A 17,393-nucleotide genomic window follows, 5' to 3' on the forward strand; every position below is an offset into this window, starting at 1 on the left:
CCCAAAAGAAACAAAATTGTTTGAAAAATTCAAAACCACACAGACAAGGAATAAACAATATTGAAAAATTCGAAATATTGTTTAAACATAGTTGGGAATTTCTGAACGATCTGGTTCAACTCTTTCGTGTATTACTCGTAAATGTTTACATTGAGAAGCTCAAGGTTGTTTATCGAAGATGGGAAATCTCCTCAATTGATGTAGAACACATCCCATCAGTTATCGTCATGAGTAGATGTTTATACGACCAACCTACAGCTCTAATGTAAGTCGAAGGTTGCTTAAAGCTAGCCACACACAAGTTAACCTTCAAATCTGCAGCGCGCATAGGGATTTAGGGGTCGGATAAAGAATGCGATTCTTGAGACAGTGTATATCGATTCTTGAGACGGTTCCTCACTCAGGAGCGATAATCTGGTTTCTTGGGCTCTCAAAAAATGTCTGATTCTGTTACAGGGGGTACGATGCGCGAGAGTCTGCGGCGCCTGGCGTCCGACGACGGCATGGCGGCGCGCCTCAACGCCGGCAGGGTGCGCGTCGAGCTGCTGACAGGGGAGCACATCACCGTCGATGTTGAGGTATATCTGTGCCAGGGGTACATGCGCGAGAGTCTGCGGCGCCTGGCGTCCGACGACGGCATGGCGCGCGCCTCAACGCCGGCAGGGTGCGCGTCGAGCTGCTGACAGGGGAGCACATCACCGTCGATGTTGAGGTATATCTGTGCCAGGGGTACATGCGCGAGAGTCTGCGGCGCCTGGCGTCCGACGACGGCATGGCGGCGCGCCTCAACGCCGGCAGGGTGCGCGTCGAGCTGCTGACAGGGGAGCACATCACCGTCGATGTTGAGGTATATTTGTGCCCGGGGGCGCGAGAGTCTGCGGCGCCTGCGTTTATTTACAACAAAAATGTACCAGAAATTCTCAAATCCCGCTAATTATCTTGGCACAGGTGAAATCAAATGATTTTTGCAAGGAGGTAGGTACAAGCACATTTAAAAAGTGAAGTCTGCCCCATTGGTTTGATCAGAGTCTACCGATGAGAACCAGCAAAAAATCCGGCAGGTATTTTTTAAAGAGAGAAATTTTTCATTCATCCTCTCGTGTACAAAAGTATAACCGATTGCTTCCAAGAATACAACATTATTCTTGGTTTCTTGTGATTTCAGAGAAAAGCGACCGGAGCCGACCTGCTGGACAAAGTGTGCGAAGTGCTGGATGTAATGGAAACAGATTACTTCGGTCTGCTGCACGTGCAGCGAGGGGACCCGCGCGTGTGGGTGGACTTGAGGAGACGATTGTCTAAGACCTTTAGAAGTAAGTTTGCTGTAACTCCACTGTTACCAAAACTTCTGGTAGTTGATCTGTTCTTTCTATATTCAGTGAATATATTATTTTGCTAAATGACGTTAATATAACAGACGATAACTTTAGAAGTAATCTTAAGCATTGGTGTTCAGTGACCCGTCACCTCATTCCCTACAGACGAGCCGTGGGACGTGCGGTTTGCAGGCAAGTTCTACCCGCCGGAGCCGTCGGAGCTGAGGGACGAGCAGGCGCGCTACCAGCTCGGCCTCGCTGTCAGAAGAGATCTCATGGAAGGTTGGCGCCAATATATAATATTAAAATAAAACTAACAGACTCTCCACAGTTAATTAGTTAAACCGCGCACGTTCTATTCCCGTGGGATTATTGGCATAAAATATAACGTATGTTACTCGTTAATAATGTAGCTTTCCATTGCTGATAGAATTTTAAAAATCGGTTCAGTAATTTCGGAGCCTATTTGTAACATAAAACAAATAAGCAAATCAAACAATTACTTTGCAGTCAACCTATCATAGCATCAAAGCAGGTTAGGTCTCTACGAATATCCTCTCTCCTATAAAAACATAAGCCTGGCCCTGAAGTGGTCTATTAAAATTGGCAGTTGGAAAGGTTATCTTGCGGTGGTAGTCGGTAAGTTGCCAAGTGCATATGTCTGATCATTTCAGGTAATTAGTAAACAAACCACTTGGTTTAACAAAAAAGGGAAACATCGTGAGGAAATAGATATATCTAAGAATTCTTCATGAAATATTTTCTGGCTAACTTTATCATCTCATAAAGTGACTCGTCCAGGCTCAGTAAAGAACCAATGATTTATTTCGAACATGGACAGCTATTTACTATTTGAATTGACTCTTGATGAATTTGTTCCAGGTCGGTTAACGTGCTCCAACATCACGTACGCGCTGCTGGCGTCGTACGTGCTGCAGTCGGAGCTGGGCGACCGCGAGGCGCGCGTCAGCACCAGCGTCATCGCCGCGCACGACGCCGTGCCGCTGCACGTGCTCACGCCTGATCTGGAGGAGAAGATCGACGAGCTGTATAGGAAACACAAGTAACGATACTTCCTTGGTTTTTGACGTGAAACGACTTTAAAAGAACTCGTTACCTTTATAACTTTTAAACATACATCCAGCTTACATTAGCTCGATGTATCGATTTCGAACTTGCATCGGAGCAGAGACAGGAATAGGGTTTTCCGTAAATAAAACCAATGCTTCTGATAAAGGGCACGTTCTAACTTTGGCAGTGTGCCCTGATGCTGACATGGCATCAATCATTTTTAGTCTGCAGATCTGCATTGCTTGATATTTCGTGTTCCCAGAGGTCAGACGCCAGCAGAAGCGGAGCTGAACTACCTCGAGAACGCCAAGAAGTTAGCGCTGTACGGGGCGGAGGTGCACAAGGTCAAAGACTGCGACGACGTGGACATCTCGCTGGCGGTGTGCGCCGCCGGAGTCGCCGTCGTCAGAGACGGGTGAGGGGCTAGAACTGTAGAAAATTTATGATACACGCCGCGCGTACCTTAGCCTGTAGCCCCGTGTCACGTTGATTCTCTTTCTACAAACGATAACGCTTCGAAAATTATCTTCGCTAACGTTCTCTTTCTATTTGCAGAAAGAGAACGTTAGCGAATTTAGAGTCGACGTGCCACATGGCTAAGGCCCTTTGACCCTAAGATATAAAGGTCTCTATAGAGATGAATTAAATAAGTTACCAAATATGATGGTCAAATAAATCCATGTAGTTTAATCGTTCTGGCCAGTTACCACTTTAGACTGATACAATATTTAGGGTACACAAGTGTTTGTCAAAGGTATGCTTCAAGTACAAGTTTCTAATTGATTTGAAGCTCTAGCAAATAATATTGGACGAATTACTTTTTAAATTGTGGCTACATGCAACTTCTATAATAAAAATATTATTGATAGGTTTTTTCGAATTCATAATTCATGAAAAGAAAAACCTAGTCTTGTACCTTGTAGTATCGTGACTATGTACAACCCTACTGTTAAGTGTTTCATGACGTGCCGAAGTCAAGAAATCAAGTATATGATTCCTCGACCCTTAAGTAGGTACCTATAGAAATAAATATGTCACATCACAGCCCTTCATTCGAAGCCAAGTTACATCATGCCATCTTGAATTGTTACATACGTCGTGTCTTACACTAACTTGTGCCTAACAAAGAGCAATGTATTGCAGGCTCGTGATGAACCGCTTCCCGTGGGCCAAGATCCTGAAGATCAGCTACCACAAGCGCGAGTTCTTCCTGCGCCTGCGCCCGAGCGAGTTCGACGAGTTCGAGACGCAGCTCGGCTTCCGCCTGCCGTCCAGCCGCGCCAGCAAGCGGCTCTGGCGCTGCAGCGTGGAGCTGCACATGTTCTTCAGGTCTCTTCATCGTCATTATCATATCAGCAGATGGACATGAGCCTTCTGCAGTGACTGACATGTTCTTCAGGTCTCTTCATCGTCATTATCATATCAGCAGATGGACATGAGCCTTCTGCAGTGACTGACATGTTCTTCAGGTCTCTTCATCGTCATTATCATATCAGCAGATGGACATGAGCCTTCTGCAGTGACTGACATGTTCTTCAGGTCTCTTCATCGTCATTATCATATCAGCAGATGGACATGAGCCTTCTGCAGTGACTGACATGTTCTTCAGGTCTCTTCATCGTCATTATCATATCAGCAGATGGACATGAGCCTTCTGCAGTGACTGACATGTTCTTCAGGTCTCTTCATCGTCATTATCATATCAGCAGATGGACATGAGCCTTCTGCAGTGACTGACATGTTCTTCAGGTCTCTTCATCGTCATTATCATATCAGCAGATGGACATGAACCTTCTGCAGTGACTGACATGTTCTTCAGGTCTCTTCATCGTCATTATCATATCAGCAGATGGACATGAGCCTTCTGCAGTGACTGACATGTTCTTCAGGTCTCTTCATCGTCATTATCATATCAGCAGATGGACATGAACCTTCTGCAGTGACTGACATGTTCTTCAGGTCTCTTCATCGTCATTATCATATCAGCAGATGGACATGAGCCTTCTGCAGTGACTGACATGTTCTTCAGGTCTCTTCATCGTCATTATCATATCAGCAGATGGACATGAGCCTTCTGCAGTGACTGACATGTTCTTCAGGTCTCTTCATCGTCATTATCATATCAGCAGATGGACATGAGCCTTCTGCAGTGACTGACATGTTCTTCAGGTCTCTTCATCGTCATTATCATATCAGCAGATGGACATGAGCCTTCTGCAGTGACTGACATGTTCTTCAGGTCTCTTCATCGTCATTATCATATCAGCAGATGGACATGAGCCTTCTGCAGTGACTGACATGTTCTTCAGGTCTCTTCATCGTCATTATCATATCAGCAGATGGACATGAGCCTTCTGCAGTGACTGACATGTTCTTCAGGTCTCTTCATCGTCATTATCATATCAGCAGATGGACATGAGCCTTCTGCAGTGACTGACATGTTCTTCAGGTCTCTTCATCGTCATTATCATATCAGCAGATGGACATGAGCCTTCTGCAGTGACTGACATGTTCTTCAGGTCTCTTCATCGTCATTATCATATCAGCAGATGGACATGAGCCTTCTGCAGTGACTGACATGTTCTTCAGGTCTCTTCATCGTCATTATCATATCAGCAGATGGACATGAGCCTTCTGCAGTGACTGACATGTTCTTCAGGTCTCTTCATCGTCATTATCATATCAGCAGATGGACATGAGCCTTCTGCAGTGACTGACATGTTCTTCAGGTCTCTTCATCGTCATTATCATATCAGCAGATGGACATGAGCCTTCTGCAGTGACTGACATGTTCTTCAGGTCTCTTCATCGTCATTATCATATCAGCAGATGGACATGAGCCTTCTGCAGTGACTGACATGTTCTTCAGGTCTCTTCATCGTCATTATCATATCAGCAGATGGACATGAGCCTTCTGCAGTGACTGACATGTTCTTCAGGTCTCTTCATCGTCATTATCATATCAGCAGATGGACATGAGCCTTCTGCAGTGACTGACATGTTCTTCAGGTCTCTTCATCGTCATTATCATATCAGCAGATGGACATGAGCCTTCTGCAGTGACTGACATGTTCTTTAGCTCTCTTCATCGTCATTATCATATCTACAAACTGACAAAGTCCTTCTGCATTGACTGTCTGCTTCTATGGTCGCTTGCTGACGTAGCAGAGAGCTACTACTTCATCTGTCAATGGCTCCACGGAACGGACTTATGTGGAGAATCACTGCCTCCGAACTGTTTTGTTGTATCCCCTGAAGTTTCAAGTACTTGAGAGTTAACGGATGTAACACGGTTGGCTGGCGTTGGCCAGCGCATCATGCTTGCTTGCTGATAAAATGTTCAACGGCGATGGTTTTCCACCGAAAATTAAATGGATCAAAGCCTAAAAGTATTAACTACGTTAAATACATTTCTCTGGTTTTTGGTAATATGTCGCACTTTTAAATCTTTTATCTCTTGAAATAGACAGCTGATTTGTCACGCATATTTTCCTGACAACAATACAGTTATGCAGATCACTCTCTTTAAATACCTGATAATTTTATTTATTTGTTATTCTTAGACAACAGCAGCACAGATTATTGTCAACTTTTATTAGTTATTTTTACCAGACTGTCAAGAAGGGTTATGATTTTTTATATTATTTATTTGTTGTCCTCAGACGCGAGGCGCCGGTGAGGGTGGAGCGCATATCGGGCTTTCCGCGCCTGGGCTCACGGCGCGTGTCATGTCGGCGCACGCTGAGGCAGCTGCGTGCCGCGCCGCGCGGCGTTACGGTACGCGCCAGCTAGCTAGCAGCCAGACAGCGACGCGTACCAGTACGCGCCACCTGCGCCCTATAGCTGTTTCGAATATTGGTTTACATCAGCAGTGACTTAATATGAGATATACCTACTATGCATCCCTGCAATTTAGATGCACCAGTCTAGAATTTCAAAAACAGTGTGTAGTAAACAACTTAGGTATAGTGTAAAATTTGCGAGAGCGAATATTACGTTATTCATACATTAGGTACCTACTGCCCCCTCTCATTCTGAGACTCGTGCTCAGCAATGAGCCAAATATGGGTTGTTAATGATGATAATGACGTACCTACTATACCTCACTAAATGGACATTTTTTCGTATCAAATTATTAAAAATGTAACCTGATTAGTGCTACTCTATTAGATACATTATAATAATATTATTAGCAGCACAATTATAATAAGAATCCACATTAATATATATTTTAATTGCGATAGTCCACGAGTATGCTATAAGATTGCATGACATAAAATCTAATACACAAGTGCCATTAAATTAATTATTTGTAATAGTTTAGTTAGTCAGTAAATAGTAATATCTAGGTTTCAGAATAAAAGTAGTACATAGAAAGAAAGGAAGATAAATAGAAATAAAAAAGATAATGAAAATAATATTTTTGTATTTTCTCTATGTAGGTATGTATGTAAAGTAATAGATACGCATATCTAATAATATGATTGGCTGATCTTTAAATTCATAAATCTTCGGAAATATAGGTAGATTACTTTTCTTTATATAAGTATATAGGTCCTTATCATGAATTTTTTTTTCACTGTACTATAATATTAATATTTCACAAAAATAAAAAAATCAAATTGGTATTTTATTAATTTTCACGAGGACCCCTGTAACGCAGATGTGATAAGACGGAGAAATACTGGATTCAACTCGAATTTATATTTTTTCTAAATAGGGTCTAATCTGATATGTGTAATCTGAATCTCTAGCCATGTGGCACGTCGATTTTCCTTCTACGATCGCAAACTTTCTAGTTTTCGAAACGTTAGCGTTTGTAGAAAGAGAATCAACGTGCCACTTGGCTACAGGCCCGGGTATTCTTCACCCGAGACTAGTCACTAGCCTACCGACTGTTACAAGTCGCCATCTCGAAAAAGGTTGAATTCAGTTTTTTTTTTATTTTACAATACCGATGTTATTGTAAAAAAACTGAATTCTACTGTTGAGATACGAAAGTGTTGATAAAATACTTTTAAGTTGCTCTTTTTACGCTCGAAACCAGTCGCTCGCCGTTATTAAAATATTTGATCGAATACATTGTTTGCTGCTGATTTCTCCTTTCTCGTGATTATCAGTGTAAAAAAGGAGGCTTGGATTTTAAAAAGTTTTTTTAATGTTATCCAAAAAAGTTCCCGATAGTCTGCACAAACCCGTCGTTGTTCTTGTACTGCACGCCATCGAGGCCCAGACCATAGGGGTAGTCGCCGTCGGTCTGCAGGAAGTACAGACCGGTCTCGCCGTCTGCTTTGGACGCGTAGCCCATGTAACTGAATACAAAAGAAACTATTTTATTAAGGACTTTGAAATTGAAAAATAATACAAATCCTGAATTAAATAAATATGAGTAGTACCTACTTGGACGAGGTGTGTACATACTATAAAAATGGTTTAGGCAATTATTAAAAAAAATCTAGAGTGTAAAGTGTGGAAACACAGTAGGTATGTGATTATTTCTTATACAACGGCACCCCACACTCCATAATATAGAGCGTGATGTACAGATGAATACTGCCGGATACTTGGCTTGCTATTAAGTATTTTTTCATTCAAGAAATTCTCAGTCGCAGCCCAGAGTTGGGCATTATTAGATAGCCAGTCCGGCCCTTCAATGGCCCATTATAAATTGGCTTATGTTATTGATGTTAATAACACATCACATCGGAAAGTGCAGTGTTGGTCGAATCACCTCTAGGTAGAATGGCGTTATTCGAGGATGGAGCCGCTGGATGCGGCTCGAGAATGTGCTTTACAAGAGGTCTAGCATCCTAGATCCAGCAGTGGACGTCCATCGACTAATAATGATGATGACGACAACAAAGCAGCATAGCATTCTCCGGACGCTCACAGCCGTAACAAAACATTGTTTTTTGGTAAGATTACAAATTGCTAGGCTATCGATTGTCAAGGAGTTCCTTAACCCTACACCCATCGGTCAAAAGTTCAGGGCTCTGCTCGGAGTTTTTCTCTCCGCCACGCGATGGATCTGGGACGGTGAATCTATGGAATGCTAAGATGTGGCCCCTCTTCAAAATCGAGGAGCCTACCTGATCTCATGTTCGCAGTGTCCGTCCTCGAACGCCGCCCAGTCCTTGCAGCGCACGGCGGGGAAGGCTCGCGGGAACATCACCGACTCGCCGTACAGCAGCCAGGAGCGGGTGTGCGAGCACGACTGCAGCATGCAGTTGGGCTGCATCGTGCCTCGGTTGGGGTAGAAGTCCTTGTGGCCTGCGGACAGAAGACAGCGAGACACAGAAAGACTTTTAAAAGAAAGAAAGAAAGAAAAAACTTTTATTTTCAAATTGTGCCAATGTTAGGCACTATTGTAGTGTCCGATGCCTCAACCACCTGGGCAAAGCAAGACCATAACTCAAGTATTAGAAGCATCAAGCACTCAATGTCTATGACTTAAATTGACCTCTTTATGAATTGAACATCATCATCGTCCTCATTGGTTTAACGGTTAGACTATGTGGCTTTAGATCACGAGATCTAGGTTCTTAGAAATTATCAGTAGGTATCAGCCCGGAGCCTACATACATCCAGGATGTAACACCAATTTTCCCATACCCAGCTGTTACCGAGTATTTTTGGAAAACGACTAATACCATAAATGAAATTTAATAAAACATTTACATAAAAACTAAAATAAGTAAGTTCTAGTGCTAAAAAGGCCAAGAGTGCTTTAGCTGTTGAAAGTTTTAAAGACTATAAAAAATGCAATACGTTTCCATAAAGTGTAATTTACACAAATCAGTACTAGTCTATGATCAAAATGAAATCAGAAAATGTGTATAGTTTATCAACATTTGTCCTGATATAGGCATAATTGTTCAAAAATTAACACTGACCAAGAGCATCTCTGATTCCGAAAATGCCAGCATTCGTATGTATGACGTCCACGTACGCGGCGTCCGTGTGCTTGAGTCGCAAGTCCGGGTGGACGTGGCTGAAGCACGGGCCAGCGGGGTCAAGCCCAGATATCCGCCCGATCAGCTTGCCGGTTATTGAGGTAAAGGCTTTCCCGGCAAACCCGGCGATGTGACCGCCGAGGCTGTTCCCGATGATGTGGATGAGAGACGGGTCCTGTCCATCTGCAGACAACAATGATACCTATCTATAATAGTACCACACCATAAGTTTGAGAAACATTTACGCCATTGTACCTATATAAATATAAAATTCAGGACACCACCATATAAATAGGAAGCTGATTCGCAACGGCGAATTTAATTGATGTCCTAGAGTTGGTAGCCCTCATAATCATTGTGAAGGCGTAGAAAAATTAGTGGCTTTCGAGGTCTATAAAATGTAATAGCGTCGCATGGATACTTCCTTCACATGTTAAAATTCATTGAACATGAACCTTTTTTCATTAAACTTGAATTTTAAGGAAAAAGGTTAGCAGCAGCGACATTTTTATTTTTGTTTTTTTTGCGTCATGGTACTCACTCGAGAGAGTGGCGGCGAGGACTTGCCCGAGCCTGGTGCCGATGAAGCGCACGTAGGAGCTGGAGCGCAGGTACAGCCAGCGGATGTGCGAGCTGGCGTCCAGCGCCAGCAGACTCACGTGCTCTGTGGGAGAAATGTCAATAAACATGGCAGAATGCTTCTAAAAACACTATGTTTAGCGTAACGTTTAATTAATGCATATTCTTTTCGTTTTGTCTAAAGATAACTGGCAATTAGGCCAGTCAAGATGCAGTGGATAATAATTAGTCTAATCGGAAACCAGATAATTTTTATTTGAAATCGTAACTGACAAAGTGACGATGCAATTTAAAAGCTTTACTCTGTATAAGCCCGCATGGTAACGCATATTATACGATACTGTTACTGGCCTCTAGCGAAAAAGGAGCGCGTGAGGTTGGTGAAGCCGTCCTTGGTGGGGTTGTCGGTGAAGCCGTGCACGAACATGATGAGGCGCTCGTCGCGGTCCACCTGCCGCATGCGCCGCAGGGCTTCGACCGCAGTCGTTATGTTCATTATGGTTGTGAAATACCTGCAATCACAACCACGCTCGCAATCAAACTTCTTGTATGAATTCAATGGAGCTATTAGCCATCTTGGTTTGAAATAGAACAATAACTATAAGAGAACATCTCGTTGTAACATTTCGCAAGATAGGATATCTTCGTCAGAAAAAAATCTTTTATTATCATTTTGAGTAATTCTTATACCTGCTGATGTTTTTATAATGGTTTTTTGTTTATATATTTTAAGTTTTTTTTTTTGCTAAGCGACTATGCCTTTCTGTTATTACTCTTACGATCATTTATAGTACTTTTACTACTTTACCTTCTACTACCGCCTTTACTCACTTGGTCTTGTAAACCAGGGTGAGACCGTCCATGCTGGGCTCAGCCTCTTCTTTCATCTGGTCGTGTGACATTCCAAACAGCTTCTGCAAGTGCGCACCTATTCCGAGAAATTCGATAAAATGAAAATTTAACTCATGTTCACTCTCGAAATATGACTCTAATAAAACGAAAGTATGACTCTAATTTTCTACTCCAAGGTAATGGTACCTTCATGAAAAACGCACTATAACTCAACCTAACAATGAATTGAGATACTTCTATCTTGTAAATCCCAACAAACCTATCTAGACCAATATGCTCAGAAAGGAGCTCTTTGAGAAATTAATTACCTTTACAATACAGAATTAACTAAAAATGGTCAAGTGAACCCACAAATGTGGCTGCTTTTTATATTATGTACTAGTAGACGCCCACGACTTCTTCCTCGTGGAAAACTTCTAACTAAAAAGAACAGACTTCACAGAAAGTAATCCTCTTAATATCCTGTCCTCCTTAAGTTGAAACTTCCCAAAATCCTGTCTTTATGACCCATAGGGAAGCTACTGTTTAAAGTTCTGCTTGTTTGCTTCAGTAGTTTTGACAGAACGTTGATATGTCAATCAGTTATCCGTTTAAGTTTGTATAAACACACTCACAACTGCTCGACCCCATGTGGATGATAGCTTCGTCTATGGGCTGTCTGACAGTTTGCAGTTCCTTCTGGATCCCCTTCCCGAGCAGTTCAAACACGTTTGACGAATCTTCATCAGCCAGCACCTCAGCTATGACCTCGTCTGTGATGTCAGCAGTGACTTCAGCTGTCACAGAGGTGTACGCTAAGAAGTGTGACACAAGCAAGAGGAATGGACTTCTCATGTTCACGTTGACTTCCGACGGTTGGGTGATAGCTAGCTACACCAGAAGCCTCCTAAGAATATAACTACACTGGTACGTGTAGCTCCTTACAGTAATTTATTGAGAAAGCCAAAACACTCTACAATGAGCGTATCACTTTAATAAAGGAAGTTGTTACTGATAAGTCGGAACGTGCTAATAATTTGGGTATTTTATGAATGTGCTAAATGCTAGAGCCGCGATGGTCTAGTGGTTAGAACGCGAAGTACCTGTGTTAATGTCACTAGTTTGATCATTTGACCTACCATTTGCATGCCGTTTTATTTCGTTGGTGACCATTGATATTGGTTATACATCTGACAGTAATCGTTGCAAAGCTCTTTCGTAGCGATGGGATGAAAGACAAACATTCAAACATTTCTCTTATTTAATTTTTAATTCTTATACAATTATATACAATTTATAATGGGAAATTGAAATGTGACAAGGTATATAAGTTTAACAGTTGAAAGCGATTGATAACGGATAAGTGACGGAGCGTTGGGGCCGGAGCGAATCATTTCATTTCATGTTACAAGTTTATTTGTATTATTGTAATAATTACATGGCGGAAAACTAGTCTAGATATTATTGAAACACTTTATACATATAGAAATAAAATCGACATCAAGCCAAATACATTCAAAATTTGTATTAAAATTTTCAATTCAATGCACATAATTTATTTTTTGATGATGTGGATCAATGAATTTATAAGAGCCTCAATATTTTATTTTTACATTCCTAAGGTGAACGCGTGGCTGTAATCATACCTAATTCTACCTAAGTGATGATGGAATCTACGGTGGAACGCAAATGCCCAGAAGATGCAGATGATCATGTTGTATGTGGTGGGGAAAAACGGAAGCTAGAAAGAAGTACATACCATAGCTTCGAAGTGCGAATCAGAAACAAAGACCTGAAACACTTCGGACGAGTCCAAGGGACATCAACTACGTAAAGATGCCTCAGACCAATTATTGTATAGGACCTGCCTCGCTAGACGTTACTTTGCTGCCAAAGTATATGATCAACGATCTAACACTATTATAAAAACTGTCTACAACGAATCGATGTTTCATAGTTGTAATTGAATTCGTCGGTTAAAGAGCTGCTTAAAAATACATTTTTATAAAGTTTTTTCCCGTTTTTTATTTTGGTGTAAAAAACGGGAAAGAACTTCTAGTTTAGTATAAGATATGCACCAAGTCCAATCTTGTTTTGTTCGGAAAATGACAGACAATTTTGTTCGTAAATATGGGTGCAATACTGGTCCTTCTATAATTGGTCTGAGTAAAGATGCAGACCATTGCTAGGCCACAACTTACGGCAGAATTTTCGAAAAAGAAGAAATGGTGCCACTGCCCAAAAAAAATCGAACTCATTTAGGTACCAGCTACATTAATGTCTGATGACGATTCTATTCTTAAACATTCCTTGTAAGAGCATCTCAGCTGTTTGCTATGTAGATATGTGAGGTATAAAGGATCATGCTGTTTATGGTACGGCTCCTATTCCCAACCATCCGCTGGTAGAGCATTCGAGATTTTTGCAGTTTATCCAAGTATATGAGAAACTGAACTGCTTAGTACTTTGTTTTGGGATATCGTGTACAATTAAGTACACAGCAGTGCAGACCCCTGCGATACCTAGCAATCATATAGTATGGTAAAAATGTGAAGTAGGAACGAGATCCAACAGGGCGGGAAGACTTCAAACTTTGTGCTTTAGAGGTTTAGGTATCTATTATAGGGGTTTTCATGAAAAATGAGCTACCTACCTATGCGTAGCACCTAGCATGTAATGACCTAGCGTGCCTATATCATTACCAATATGTTACCATAATTACGAAAAGATATGTATGCTTATGTCATGACCTGTCTGACTGATCTCGATGGTTGCTTGCATATTACGGAAATTCAGGAACTGTATAGGCAACGCTACGAGCTACCAATAGTCTTATTCGATAAAGAATTTCGTGCCTAAACTACATAATGTATTGTGTATTTATGTGCCTTTACAATAAGTGATTTATTCCTATATTCACATTTCAATGTTTAATTCACAAAATCCGCGCTAGTTATATATACATATAGGTATTATATTTTATAACAAAGTAAGTACCATTTTGTAACAATTTTCAGGACGTACCTTTTACACTCGAGTAAGTACTGAATTGTTATGTTACCTATTTTTTTCATTATCAGCCTATTTAACCACTACAAGGGAGGGGATACGGAACTTATACCCACCACGCTTTTTGACGGCCTCCATGGCGCAGTGGTATGTGCGGTGGATTTACAAGACCGAAGTCCTGGGTTCGACCCCCCGCTGGGCCGATTAAGGTTTTATTATTTGGTCCAGGTCTGGCTGGTGGGAGGCTTCGGCCTTGGCTATTACCACCCGACAAAGACATATCGCCAAACGATTTAGCGTTCCGGTACGATGTCAGAAACCGAAATGGGTGTGGAATTTCATCCTGCGCCTAACAAGTTAGCCCGCTACCATCTTGTATTGCATCACCACTTACCATCAGGTGAGATTGCAGTCAAGGGCTAATTTGTCAATAATAAAAAAAAACGCTGCTATAATGTGGGTTTTCCCTAAGGTGAAGGTTTAATTATCTATTACTCTCAGATGATACACAAAGTATCAATATACACCAACGGTCCAACGGCACCATTGCCTTCCCAACCAAGTGGTTCAAGCCAGAGCTAGAAAGAGAACCCAAGACCTCGTGATGCGAAGCTAGCTAACCACTGAACCACTAAGTTCAGTAGTAATAACAGATCTACAACTACAATACTTTAATATTAAATTAAAATTCCCTTAATGGGATCACATCGACCGCAGTATCTCTGTTAGAGGTGATCTCTAGAGAACGTACAAAAAGGAACGTCTACAAACTTCTTCTTCCACAAACTTCGTCCCTTTGTAGAAGGAAGGAGGTAAAGTTTCCCGGACATTGATCTGACTCGATACTTTTCACACATTTTATGTAATGACAAAGAAATTGTAATTTAATTAATATTAAGTAATAAAATATTTTTTTGCAATGTTTCAAAGAAATGTTTCGCGTTTGAAAATAATATTACATATTCATAATTTCCATTTTGTTACTTGATTGTTAGGGTTCGTATGCGGCCCGCACTCATTACAAGCTCTATTATTTAACTATAGCTCATTACACCACTTTTTTAAAGACAAGTATAAAACGTGTTCTTTTTAAACTTGACCAATTTCCCCCTTTCCCCTTCCACTAAGCGAAAGCCTGTAGGAGTGGGTCAAACCGGACAGCCACCTCGATTTTACCCTCAAGTTCTGTTTAGAGTTCGACCCTTGACCCTTTTTAGTGTGGAGCTATAAAGGGTATCTTTACCAGGGTGGGCCAAGAATCCTCTGAGGATTCTTATGAAGCCCACAATCCGCTACAGCCTTATGATATCACAATTACCTAATATTTTGTTATGGAAAAACATGTAACATACTCCACCTGACCAAATTTAATAACTAACAATTAGCCTCAGTTCTGGCGTTAACGACAAACAAGCTCAAAAATTCAAAAACAGGTGAGAATGCTAATACTCGTGTAAAATTGTTTATTTAATAACGATATTTACAGTGTAATTCAGGCGCCTTTGAAAAACAGATCAGAATGAAACTTTCCGTTGTGGAAAATTTTGCTTAATAACATCACAAGAATATTTAAAAGAAAACGAACAAACCAAAAACAGATATTTTCTTTACAAATACAATCACAACAAACACACACCTTACAAAAAAACATACAAACTGAACATAGACTCTTTTACAAAAATGTAAAGTAAACAATCACATAGACCAGACTCGTTAAAAAGCTATAATGTAAACAATCGAATAAAACAGGCTATTTCTAAATGCTAAATAAAACAAACATAACACACACTTTCTTTAAGAAAATTACTGGCTTTCTTCTACAAAAATGTGAAACAAATTTTTTAGTGGACGAAAATAATTAAACATTTAAAATAATACGTCTACTTTTAAAAAACAAACTTTAAATAAATGCTCTAACGTAAAGTTTCTAAAGCAAATGAGTCCGCACTCGATGTATGTATATCTTGTTTAGTTTAGAAGTTCCTATGACCTGCCGACTCCGCCACCAGATCAGCTTCGTCACCGAAGATACGCTAGACGCCAAATTCGACTCGAATCGAAAGGAAAATTGGCTATACTTTAGCTTGCAAAATTTGCTATATTACAAGGCAAATGAAATACGAGTAAAACCTTGTAGTGAATTACAATACCTTACAAGATATAAATAATAGATATCTTAACTTGAACCAAAGTTACCGACATAGCTCAATGAGTCACGAAGCGGCGGGGCACGTAGTTCAAAGAGCCGAGGTCGTTGGGGTCCCAAGGTGCAGGAATGGCGACCCCACACCAGGAAGCGCAGTGTTGGTTGACCCCCCCACCAGGTGGAGTGACGACATCAAGCGAGTCGCAGGGATTCGCTGGATGCAGGCGACTCAGGATCGTGAAGTTTGGAAGTCCCTACAAAAGGCCTAGCTCCGGCAGTGGACGTCCATCAGCTGATATGATGATGATCTAGACTTTGGAAACAATATAATTAGCATATTTTGTACTTGAGGATCGAGGAGAACAAAGTATACCCCTATCCAACCCCCATCGCCACTGTCGAATAGTTACTTTCGTATAAAGCTACACTACTTTTATTTATGTACTAGCTGACGCCGCGCGGTTTCACCCACGTGGTTCCAGTTCCCGTTGGAATATGGGGATAATATTATAGCCTTCCTCGATAAATGGGCTATCTAACACTGAAAGAATTTTTCAAATCGGACCAGTAGTTCCTGAGATTAGCGCGTTCAATCAAACAAACAAACTCTTCAGCTTTATAATATTAGTATAGATTTATCAATTATTGAATGTAATGATGATTTTGTTAATTGTTAATTTAATAATAAAGTTTTATTTTAAACGCAATTAAACACTTTGAACCCGATTATTTGAAATAACATAAAATACGATAATCTATTTGTTTACATTGTTTTGTAATTGTAATCGCAATTTACATCATAATACACGTCTATTAGACACTTACTAGAATTCTATATAAAAATATGCATTTCAAAACCGCTAAAGTCAGTAATAATGTCCTCCCAACAAAGTTCCAATTCCATAGAACTTGCTACGGCTCTAATAATGGAATACTTTGATTTACGCCAATGTTTGCAGCACTCCCTGTCTGCCTTCTGTACCTATGGCCATCACGTAAACTGACAACCTTCAATTAAACCAATTATTGCTCTATAAAACCTTTTATATTTAGACTAAGCATAAAGTTGCTTAACTAGTATATGTACTTCAAAACAACAATTAACGTACACATAAAAATGTTCCACGCATCTTCGACCGTTGATGACTTCTCGGAAACGCTGCAAAAAATGTTGTTATTATTTAAATTGTAGAGATTAAGAGTGTATAAATACCGCCTCGCGATAAATACGTAATAAGTTAATGAGATGGAGGCAACGATATTAGAGTCGAACGATATCGTCGGATGGAGGAGTTTTAAGAAACGATACCGTAAACGTAGCAACATTTCTGGTGAGCAGGGGTGCAGCTACCGCCGTATCAGCCGTATCAACGACACGGGGCGATACGGGGCCTCCGGACTACCTAGGTTACGTTTCGTGCGGAAGCGAAATTTTGTAAAATGAAAACCATAATAATCTGGTGCTTCCCGGTAGGTATTAGGCGAGGT

The 17,393-nt window shown here is 40.9% G+C and overlaps 2 protein-coding genes across 2 annotated transcripts; one reads left to right on the forward strand and one right to left on the reverse strand.

Annotated features, from left to right (window-relative positions):
* Positions 1-693: 693 nt before the first annotated feature.
* On the forward strand, positions 694-6,778 carry LOC112058410 (protein 4.1 homolog). Its single transcript, XM_052887621.1, has 7 exons — positions 694-847; positions 1,166-1,313; positions 1,482-1,598; positions 2,199-2,379; positions 2,650-2,802; positions 3,531-3,716; positions 6,050-6,778. The coding sequence occupies exons 1-7, from the start codon at positions 734-736 to the stop codon at positions 6,177-6,179; spliced, it is 1,029 nt and encodes a 342-aa protein (XP_052743581.1). The 5' UTR covers positions 694-733; the 3' UTR covers positions 6,180-6,778.
* A 139-nt stretch (positions 6,779-6,917) lies between these two features.
* Positions 6,918-10,208, reverse strand: LOC112058464 (pancreatic triacylglycerol lipase-like). Its single transcript, XM_024099318.2, has 4 exons — positions 9,882-10,208; positions 9,281-9,523; positions 8,477-8,657; positions 6,918-7,699 (listed from the first exon to the last, which is right to left on the reverse strand). The coding sequence occupies exons 1-4, from the start codon at positions 10,027-10,029 to the stop codon at positions 7,549-7,551; spliced, it is 723 nt and encodes a 240-aa protein (XP_023955086.2). The 5' UTR covers positions 10,030-10,208; the 3' UTR covers positions 6,918-7,548.
* Positions 10,209-17,393: the final 7,185 nt, after the last annotated feature.

This window comes from Bicyclus anynana, chromosome 2 (assembly GCF_947172395.1).
Source record: "Bicyclus anynana chromosome 2, ilBicAnyn1.1, whole genome shotgun sequence".
NCBI classification, from domain to species: Eukaryota; Metazoa; Arthropoda; class Insecta; order Lepidoptera; family Nymphalidae; genus Bicyclus; species Bicyclus anynana.